This window comes from Pseudopipra pipra, chromosome 2 (assembly GCF_036250125.1).
Source record: "Pseudopipra pipra isolate bDixPip1 chromosome 2, bDixPip1.hap1, whole genome shotgun sequence".
NCBI lineage: Eukaryota > Metazoa > Chordata > Aves > Passeriformes > Pipridae > Pseudopipra > Pseudopipra pipra.
The window spans coordinates 25,557,147-25,568,048 of NC_087550.1; the positions used below are offsets into that span (position 1 = coordinate 25,557,147).

At 48.3% G+C, this 10,902-nt stretch overlaps 1 protein-coding gene across 3 annotated transcripts; it reads right to left on the reverse strand.

The window, feature by feature from the left end:
* Positions 1-798: 798 nt before the first annotated feature.
* NHLH2 (nescient helix-loop-helix 2) lies at positions 799-10,430 on the reverse strand. 3 transcript variants are annotated; one of them, XM_064644447.1, is made up of 3 exons: positions 4,621-10,430; positions 4,354-4,431; positions 799-3,359 (listed from the first exon to the last, which is right to left on the reverse strand). In XM_064644447.1, exon 3 carries the CDS (start codon positions 2,544-2,546, stop codon positions 1,986-1,988), a length of 561 nt encoding a protein of 186 aa, XP_064500517.1. In that variant the 5' UTR covers positions 2,547-3,359; positions 4,354-4,431; positions 4,621-10,430; the 3' UTR covers positions 799-1,985. The 3 variants fall into 3 exon arrangements, with proteins under 3 accessions (XP_064500517.1, XP_064500516.1, XP_064500518.1); XM_064644446.1 differs by having other exon boundaries at positions 4,354-10,430; XM_064644448.1 differs by having other exon boundaries at positions 799-2,449; positions 4,354-5,975.
* Between the last annotated feature and the right edge of the window lie 472 nt (positions 10,431-10,902).

Genomic DNA, 10,902 nt, shown 5'->3' on the forward strand with positions numbered 1-10,902 from the left:
GAGCTTTTCAATTGGTCAAGACCACACTTAATTAAACTGCTGTGCAAAGTGTCAGCCATAAAATAGGATGGGGGGAGGGTAAAGCAAGTAACAATGGATGATGCAGCCTCCAGAGTCAATGGCAATATTCAAATTATAGGTAAAATTAACCTCTCGTGGAAAACAAGAAAAGGATTTAATAAATGGGATGGTATACAGATCTCACATTACTCAGGTAATAACCTGTCTGCCATTGAGTCTGTATCTGTTCTGTGTTTCAAATGACAAGATTTGGCAGTGAAGCCTTATACAAAAGGGTATGGTTGAGGTTTTCTAAAGTAGGGAAAGGGCTCAAGATTTTTCCTTGGTTTCAGTAGAATTAGACCTGGCCAGAGAGGGATTAAAGCTGAATTTAAACAAGAGCAAGAAAATCCAGTGCATTCAGGCAGGATGAAACATGTACATTTGGGTGGCAAAGTCAGACATATCAAAGAGCAAGGTGGTAAAACAGGTGCTTGCAAGCATCAGATTGGATTGATACAGCCTGAACTTTGAAATGTATGACCAGATGCCAGTCAAGATGTGACTGGGAAAAAGTGACAGCAAGGGTCCTGTGTCTCCTCTGCATTTCTGGCAGGGCAGGCAGCTGAGAGTGGCTGGAGCAAGGGAGCTGTGGGGGAAGGACTGCAGTCCAGTCTCCCTAGGAAGAGGCAGGTAACCTGTTGAAGCTTTCTGACGCACGACTTGAGAAGCCTGTGCAATCCTTATTCATAAGGGCACCACATCTCTGTCTTACAGAAAGACCAACGGGAAAAATAATTAGGAAAAAACAGCTTTTATTTGATACTTTTATTTATATGCAAAACAGCTCACCATTCATGAGAGATATGAAAAACGCATCAGATAGAAACCAGATTTATCTATTTTCACTACAAAATATTGCATTATATAAAGCAACAGAGACACACAAAAAAACCCTGAAAAAGACTAAAATCTTTGGATAGCAGATGTGTTTTTTCTTTTTCTCTTTTGTCCCTAGAATGCGCTTCTTGTTTTAAGAGATTCACAGCAAAGAACATGAAACATTTTCAGGTTATAGATTTTTTTTTTGGTTGTCACAAAGGAAAGCAGTCCTGGATTTACTTTTCTTTCTTTTTTTTTTTTTTTTTTTTAGGAAAAAATGACCTTTCCTAAAAATATACCACACACATACACGCCCACGCTCACTCCCACACACATGCATGTATACACACACACACATATACACTCACAAAGAAACTACTTCCCTTATAAGCGATTTGCAAAGTACTTTTCAGACAGAACTATAGATCAGAATAACAACAAATCTTTTAAAAAAACTCTTCTAGTTAAGTGCTAGTGGTTGTCAATCCCACACAAGAAAATAAAGAAAAAAGGTCAAGAACAAATGCCTTGATATATATAAAATATACTTATAAACAGGAGGGGAGGGGAGGTTTGTAGTACACAAGTGCAATATAATTGGAGGGAAAAAAATAAATTAAAAAGAAAAGAAAATGACCACTGTATTGATCCCAACAAACACTCATAAAGTCAAACATAATATTTCCACAGAAGAAAGTGTAAACACCCGACTATAGAAACCAATTGGCACGAAGTATCCAAAGTAAAATTGCCACCACTCTGAAAAATAAATAAATCTTGAAAAAAATAAATTGTCAACTCCTTCTACCATAAATAAAAAATAGTTATTTTTAACTGCACCCATGGGTCACACGTTTAAGGTCACAAGTAGATGTTTTTGGATATATATAAAGGGGCACTTGACAGCCTGAAGAAACAATCCGGTTTTACACTTCTCTTCGAAAAGCGGGCTTTCGGCCGGGCGGGAGCACCCCCGGGGAGGGAGGGCAGGCAGTGGGGACCCCCCCGCCCCGCCGCCCGCCCCGGGGAAGGCGCTGCCCGCCGCGGCCGGAGCCGGAGCGGCGGGCGGGGGGTGTCCCGGGGCTCCGGGCGCCCGCCGGGCGCTACACGTCCAGCACGTGGTTGAGATAGGAGATGTAGCAGATGGCGAGGCGCAGGATCTCGATCTTGGAGAGCTTCTTGTCGGGGGGCAGGGTGGGCAGCAGCTTGCGCAGCTCGGCGAAGGCCAGGTTGAAGGCCTCCACGCGGATCCGCTCACGCGTGGCGTGGGCCGAGCGGTACTTGGCCGTGGCGCGGCGCCGCCGCCGCTTCTCCTCCCGGCTCAGCGGCGGCGGGTGCAGCCCCGGCCGGCCCCCGCCGCGGCCCTCCCCGCCGACACCCCCGCCGCCGCCCCGGCCCTCGCCGCCGCCGCCGCCGCCCTCGGCGGGCTCCGGGTCGGACACGCAGCAGCTGAGAGCCTGGGCGTCCGCGCCGCCCAGGGACTCCGGGTCGGAGGGCGCCGAGGAGGGGTGGTCAGAGTCGGCGGCTTGGTCCGGGCTAAGCATCATCTTGGAGGGGGCGGAGGAGCCTTCCCGGGACAGAGAAAGCGGAGAGAGCGGGTCAGGACACCGGGGATACAGGGGCAAGGCACGGGGCAGGGACACGGGCACGGACACAAGGGACATGCCGGTCCCCGCGCCTTGCCCCCGGCGCCGGTACCGCCTTAGGGAGAGCCGGGCCGGCAGCGGGAGGGCGGGTCGCGGCTCCTTCAAGGAGTACTAATGGGAGGAATATCGGGGTAAACGATGCCCCCTCATTTAACCATTCCCTTTCTAGAGTCTGACGGCAGCTTCAGCGGAATATACTCCCTGCCGTTATTCCGGTCGCTTGCTTGGGTGTAGGAACAGGCCCGGAGAGCAATAATAGAATATATTTTTTTTTTCAAACAAGCTAACATCCAGTGGCTCAATATTATGTCGATTTCCCGTCCCCCACCCCGAATTTTAAGAGTCTTTTCTGGCCTACCAATTTCTGCTTAACCATTTCTCTTTCGGTAACCCTCTACGGGATCCAGGCTACAGACATGATGCTTTTAAATACACAGATCAAGGTTCCTCATGCATAACAAGGCCAGTGGGGAGATTTATTTCCCAGTCCCTACGGGATCTGATGTATTTGCTGGGCTGTCCCCTCCGCTCTTTTCTTTGGACTTCTGTTTTCTTTTTTTTTACTTTTCCTGCTGCTAATTGTGCATATAGCGATTTGCCAGTTACCAAATGGGGATGTTGGGAGAGTCTCGGTTTTCTAAGCGTGGGATTCAAAAAGAAACAAAACCCCAAAGCTGCGGCAGAACTTTTCCATCCTTTTAAATTTTCCCTCCTCTCCCCTCCCTGCGCGAAAAGGGGGGGAGGCTAAATAAATAAATAAATAAATAAACGCGAACGTGCCTTTCAAAAGAAAATTGAATCGTATCTTCTTGCGGCCTCACAGAGCACCATCTGTCATGTAGACAGCAATACAAATCCGAGCGCGTCCGTGGACATGCCGGCATGTAATAAAACAATACATCAGGCAACTAGTGAATAACCTTGGACACAAATGTGTGTGTGCGTGTGTATGTGTGTGTGTGTGTTTACGGCTGGGGTGTCGAGTGAGGTGGGGAGCGAGACCGAGGGAGGAGGGAACATCGCGTCCTCCCTTCCCCCGAATTCAGACTGTCAAGTATTTCCACATAAAGTTTCCAGGGAAAGTCCCACTCGGGCAGCAGACCCGGTTGGGAAAAATATAATAATAATAATAATAATAATAATAATAATAATAATAATAATAATAATAATAATACGGGCAGGAGGAATTCTTCCCAGGCAGGGCTAGAGCCAAGCCTCCCCCCACGGGACGAGAAGCGGGGCACGCGTGGCGGGCCAACGGGGCTCCAAGCCGGGGCTCGGCACTCCCCGGGGTGCGCAGGGGGCCAGGGCTGGGGAGGGCGAGAGGAGAGCGCTTCCTTCCCTGGGAAAGGGCCGCCTCTTGCCAGGGCCGTCGGAAACGCTTCCTCTTCGATTTTTAATAAGGAGCGTTAATCAGGCCCACAAGGCAGGGGTAGGGAAAAATCCCGGCTAGCGCGCAGGTCAGGTATCAGCGATCTCGCGGGGCAAAAAGATGCATAAGAAAGGTTTAAAATCACCTTTCAGCTGGGATTCAAGCGAGGGGGCTCATGCGAAAGCACACTAGAGAGGGAGGATTTGCAGCGCGGTTGTACGAAAACGGGCAATTAAAGAGGTGCTTCCTGAAGAAAGTTGCTTAGAGGTTTCTCTGCAGTGTGAGTTGAATTTTTCTCTTTGGTTTGGGTTTTTATCCGTATGGTGGGTTTTAGCGAGCTGATCCAGAAAGAGACTTTTTGTCCCCGTCTCTATTTTTTTGTTGTTGTTGTTATTACAGTAAATCCATCCCCCGTGCTACCTGCAAAAGGGAGATATTATTAAGGCTGCTTACCTCGGTGGAGTCGTTTGGACAGCCTCTCTCTCCAGGTCCCCTCGCCCCCTCGGCGATTCCTTTACAGTTCAAATGACCCTCCGGGAGCGGAGCATGGAAAAATTAAAAAATCAAAATCAAATCAAATTAATTACGAGCGGAAAAGTGTCCTGCTCGGATGGGTAAAGGCAGATCTCATCCCTCGCCGCGGCCTCCAGCGCTCCAGAGATAGGAGATGTTATCGCCGTGTTTGTTTGCGGAGTATGAATAACAACTTAAGTTACTTACGATGCATCAGGGGAGGAAAAAGCGTTTCCCCCATCAAAGTCCTCCTCCGCCCGTTTATTCGGGGCAGCGGGATGAAGCGCCCCGGCGGCTGCGCCCAGTCGGTTTTACAGGGGGAAAAGTGCCGTCTCCCCCGCTTTTCTTCCTCCTCTTCCCCGATCGCGATAAATAACAAAAGGGATGCTGCGACAGCACCGGCACCGTTCGGGATTATTCCCTGTCTCCCGTCCCCTCGGCCTCTCTTTTCCAGCGGCGGCCGCGCCGCTGCCGGGCCGGGCCGGACGCGGAGCCCGGGGCGCGGAGCCCGGCGCGGCGCTGCCGCTTTGTTCCGCCGCGGCCCGGCGCGCAGGCACGCCGCGGGTCGGGGTAACAATGCGTCGCTCCCTCCTTTCTTCTCTATTCTCTCTCTTTTTTTTTTTTTTTTTTTTTTTTTTTTTTTTTTTTTTTTGATGGGGTTTTAACCTGCGGTTTTGTTAATTCACCGGTCCGGCGGAGAGGGGCAGGAGGAGGGGAGAGACGCCCTCGGAAAATGAATGTTTGGTTTAGTTTTTCTTCTAGTCCTTCAAGAACTGGCGAGGGGAGGAAAAAAAAGGATAAACGAAACCCCCATTCGTCCCTGAGCTTCCTAACTCCTCCTGCATCTTTCGAGTAAGGATAAAGGAAAATATGCGAACGCTGAAAAAGAAAAGCAAAACAAAATAAACGAAAATCTCGGCGCGGGTTCGGAGCGGCTGCGAGAGATAACGGCGGCGCAGGAAAAGGTACGCTCACATGCACAAAAAGAAAGTGCAGTTCCTCCTCCCACCCCTCCCGGAGTGGCAAAGAAGCCAAGGAGGGGTGCGGAAGGTGGCAACGGCGAGACAGATAGACAGACAGAGCGGAGATGCGTGTGGATCCCCTTCTCGTACCAAAAGGTTTTGCCTAGAGATGGTCGGAAGAGATAAAGGCTCGGAGAAAAGGGGGCGGCATTTTTTCCCTCTTAAATTGGTATTTAATGGGAAAGCCTATTGGACAGAAACCTGGACACGAGTCACTTAATTGGACTTGACATCTGTCACAGTGTGGGAGTTTTCACAGCCCAAATATTTTCAGCAGATCAGATTCTCGCTGAATCTGTGCCACAAATTATAACAGTCGAGAGCAGCCCATGATATAAACCCTAGCCTCTGGATATACAGTCTCTAGACATGCTCGCTCCCACTGCCGTCGTCTCCCCGCCGACCAAATATCGGATACCCACTGATCTAGAAAAACACCGCTGGCATTTCGCATGTAAGATAATAAATAAGCTTTAAACATCAATTTGCATCATGTACACCAAGCATGTGGAGAATCATCAGACTGTTTTTTTAGTTCATTTGTTTTGGTGGTCCCCATGTCCTGTCTCCCACCCACCCCCAATCCCGATCTGTGGCAGTCATGGACCTGTCAGAGCCAGGGGGGGCAGAAAGGCCCCCCTGGTCCCTTTGCCTTCTGCCCTCCCTGCTCCAGTGCACAGACAATGAGGCGAGGGAGCCAGCCACGAGTCTGTGGCTTTTCTGCTCACAAGAGGCTGGATGGAGCCAGGGCCTGCACGCCAGAGCCAGGGGACGCCTGTGACCAAAGTGACTCCTCTTGCTGCCGTCTTGCCCCAGTGCCTCCCAGATGGCAGCCCCTTCTCCACTCTGATCCTCATCACCCTCTCTGCAGATCCCTTCAAATGGGGGCCGTAGCCACTTTTCTTGGTGTAATAGTCGTCTTCTGTTGGGATTTTTCTGTGACAGGAGCTTGAGCTGGTAGGCACCCTTCAGAGCCCGCATAAAGGGGCAGCAGGAGGGGGAGTGAGACAGAGCAGAACTGGTCTTGCTGCTCACCAGCAGCTCAGTGGGTCATTCCAGGTCCCATCAGCAGGATGGGTGGGGGTGAGGCGGCAGGAAAACACTTGCAGGGATCCCTGCAGTTCACCCATATGCAACAGGCTGGGAGATCTCCAAATGGGGAGAGCTTCTGCACTTATTATGATTTACAGGACCTTAATGAGAATGAGTAGCATGCCTGAATAATTTGGGGGGGTTGTCTATTTTTTTGAAAATGGTAGATACCCTAGCAAAGAATACAATCTCCCTGCATGTCACCTGGCCCTCTAGGAAAAGAAATGCCTGAAAGGGGATCCTCGTGAACATTTCTCCAAGGGAAATTTAGCAATTTATCTCCCTTACCCTTCCCATAACAAGTCTCCAAGGCAGCAGGAGGCTGTCACTTGTGTAGATGCTCTGACCCCACATACTGGCACTGGTTTCATAGATATCCAGCATGATCCCACTGCTTGTGGAAGTGCTTGGCCAAATTATCCTTGGCCACAATGGGACTGCCAGGAAGATTCAGATGCAAATCACTGAGGCTGAGACACATCTCCATTAAGCCCAGGTTTCTGGTAATTTTCACAGGTGCTCTTTGGAGATCAGGATCTGGGCAGTTCAAGGTCATTGTGCTCCACAGTGCAAGGCCCAAGGTCCCATTCCATCAAATGACCATCCCACACTTCAATGAGAAAACTGTGAAGGAGGTCTTCTTCAGCTCTTGTTTGACCACAGCTTAGTGCTGGGGGCACTTCCAGCACTTCTCAAGGTGCAAGTCTGAGATCTCAGCCCACAGAAGCTGCAGGTGATGGAATAAGTAGCTGGCTACAGCTGCTATAGGTAACAGCCAGGAAGCTGCTAATTCATGTGAGCCAGCCTGCTCTCTGCTGCAGATGCTCTCATCATGTGGCTTGCTTTTTACTTTTAATTTCCAGGAAAAGACCAAAGAGTTGCTTTTCAATGCCCTTCAGCTATGATGCACATTTCTGACATCTCATAAAGCACCGGTTACTGCCACTGGGATGTGATTCCACCACTGCTCTGCTCCCAGATGGGTTAAATCTAGAGGCTCCCACCTTGGCCTGGGCATGTCTACCCCTGACCTGGGATGTCTACCCAAACCTCCCTGTTGTGATACTGCAAATCTCCCATCAGCTACAAGACTCAGGGTGTAGTCTCTGTATCTTTAGCCTTAAAAAGCCAGTCAGAAATGCTGGAGCTGAAAGCCTGTCTCTTGTCTGAGCATACAAACCCCCAAGGCCCAGAAGCAGAGCCAAATTCTCCCAGCGGAGAGCTTTCCTGCCTCTCACCACTCAAGCTGGAGGAAGAAGCTGGTTTCAAGAGCTTAACATTCACAGGGCAAACTGACCCAGGTGTGGAAGTCACCAGAAACAATCAGATATTAAGGGTTAAAAGTGCAATTGATGGAAACTAGAAGTTCCACTTTGACAAAGGAGGGATGACTAAAGCTCTTCCTCAAGCTCTTTGTGTCTTTTCCTTTGGAAATAGCTTGCAACAAGTGGAGACCTGCATGTTGGGAATCAGTATGGTCCCAAAGAAAGCTGCATAGATGCAAGGCCACCTTATGATTTGCATCCCCCAATATAGGCATGGCCAGTGCAAGTCTACGGTCTTCACTAAGGAAGTACCTTACTGGCATCAAGACAAGCTGAGATTCCCAAACTGTATCAAAGATGACCTCAATGGCAGGAGTAGCATTGGTTTGGCTTCTCTGTGAAAGGTCAAACTGCAACCTACAAGCTGCACGCGATGAAGAAAAAGTGAATAAGAAAAACAGAGGCCCAACAGGGGTCTCCAGTTTGTACAGACATCCAGGGATATTGTATGGCTGCAGCCTTACTGCAGCCTAAATCCATGACCATGAGCCTTGAAGCACAGGTGGACAGCCATCTCATGGAGGAGAAGCTGGGATTATAATTTGCTGCGCTGGAGGGCTGTGAAGGGAGCCATGAGCATCTCTTTCTCTTTACTTGGCTTGAGACAATACTCCCAAGGCTGGAGGTATAGGAGAAGTGGAAGTGGTTTCCTGTGGATGGCATTGCAGCTTACCTGCTCCTTCTCAGCAACTTCTTAAGTCTAACAAGAATGAAAGGTGTCAGGAGAAAGATTCAATATCAATAAAGACATATCCCACCTTTGTAGGGGCCATCTTATTGAAAAGCAAGAAGAAAATCACTCTGTTTGACTTTCAGGGCTTGCTGACAACCCAGTAAAACTTTATGAACCAGACTGTTCACTAGAGAAGACCTAGCATAGAACTAATACTAGTTAATTCATTAATGATAGCAAATAAAAGTTGCCCACTGCTATGAGACTTACAGCAAAGCGTCACAGGCCACCAGACAATATCAAATCATAAGTGGTGCTGAATTTGTGACAGAGCCTCACAACTCAGAGTTTTTCAGAGGTCAGTGGTATTGGACTATGGAAAGGCAAGATTCAGAAAAGGATTATCTTCAGGGTATAGTAGGAAGAGACAGGACTGAAAACAGTACTGCCATGTGATGGTATCTTATGGAGAGGAGGTACTTATTTGTGTGGACATCTCATACTCATGTCACATAATGATTTGAAGGTGATGTCATTTGTGAGAATAGTCTGGGTTGGTGTGTACCCCCTAAAAGTTTAAAAGGTTATAGCACTAACACCCTGAAGTGTCCATTTGTCCCAAGGAGATGTCCTTCTGGCCTGGGAAAGTAGAATAATGAAAGAATCCAGCTGCTTTCTCCAGCACTGGCCCGGGTATTAGGAAAGTCATTTTTCACTTGTAGCCTGAGTAAATCTCACAGAGCTGCCATGGGGAGACATCAAACATGAGAACCCACAATGCTGCTTTTATGGTGTTGCTTGTCAGAGCAGAGCTGCACTTCCATTACCTGCACGTCCTCTGTCTGTCGAAAGGACAGCTTTCTAGGATGCTCGAGAACATCCATTCTCCTTTATAGCGTACGCCATTCACGTTGCTGGCATATGCTGCCCATTGAAATAAACGGAGCTTGTCACTCTTGGATGTGTTCCTTGGAAATAAACAGTCAAACAAATTAGAACACTGAGCCATGAAAATCCTTGTCCTTTTGAAAAATCTGTGCTGGATGCAGCTCAGTGCCTCTGCTCATGGTTTCCTTGGACATTTGGGTGATATTTTTTGTTTTCCACTGGTCATATTTACTTTCTCTGAGGCTGTTTTAATAATACGTCAGGAGCTTTGAGGCTGCTGGCAGGAATAGCCTACATGGGGGAAGGTGAAAAAAGTAGTTTCCCTTCTGGACCATGAACAGACATATCAGGGCCACTGGGTCTGGATGCAAGTTCATGCTGGCTGAGCATTTATGGGACAGGCAGGACCCCTCAGCTTCTCTCTTGCAAACATGAGTGTGACTTCTCTGGGACCGGATCCTACGTTTAAACCAGTAGTGTCCAGTTGAAATATATGGCTTTTGGACAAATTCCTGATTTTTTTTGTCTATTAGCAGCCTTTGGTTCCTGTCCCTTGGTCTCTGCTTCAGTTCTAGTCTTTTCCTTTGCTTGTTGGACTAGAGGAGTCATGACAAAATTAAGCTCCATCTGCTACTGTAAAGAGCCAGATATGACCATGAAGGCATTCATGACCCTTCACTGTCATATTGTCTTGACATCTCCAAAGACGGTCCTTGCAACATCAGTTAATACTCACAGCTCTCATGAGGGTAGGGTATCTCGAGAAATGGAAGATGATGAGGAGTTTTTAAAGGCAGAAAGGACCCCTGTAAGCGTCTCTCTGCAGGTTGAAGGCCACAAGACTTCCCTATTTGCTTCCTGTATGAATGAGCATGCATTTGTCAGAAATAATACCTGTGCTTGGTCTAAACATTGATGGTGGTGGAGGATTCACTATGATCCTTGGCAAGTTACTCCACCAGCTGTTTCTCCCCACTGTTGAAAACACTGATGGGAAAAATGAGCACGCACATCTTCAGCATCCAGCCACGGGATTTTGTTATATCTTGCCCCCCTGGATTAAGAGTTCTCTATTATTATGTTATCAAGTTTAGGTAGGGATTTTGTGAACAGGTATATGCATGTGTGCTGTACAGCTGATATGCCTGTGTGCACCAGTTATTAGCTTGGACCTTCCGGTCATGCAGAGCATAGCTGTAGCTATTGCTGCTGCTCCGGTCAGGTGTCTGGAAATTTTGGACAAATGGGAAAATTTCACCTGGGCAAACATCTCAGACAGAAAGAGAAGACATGCCTGAGTAAACCCAGACATCTGTTGGTCCTAGGTCAGTATTCATTTGCAGTGGCCATATCAATTCTGCAGCCTTCTTTTTGTTAAACTGGACAGGTTTGAATGCCTTGTCATTATGCAGAAGAAGCCAAGCCTGCTTTACATTTAAGGTGGTTCTGATCTTGGATATTTCCCATTCTTCCTGTTCTTAGTTCTAGG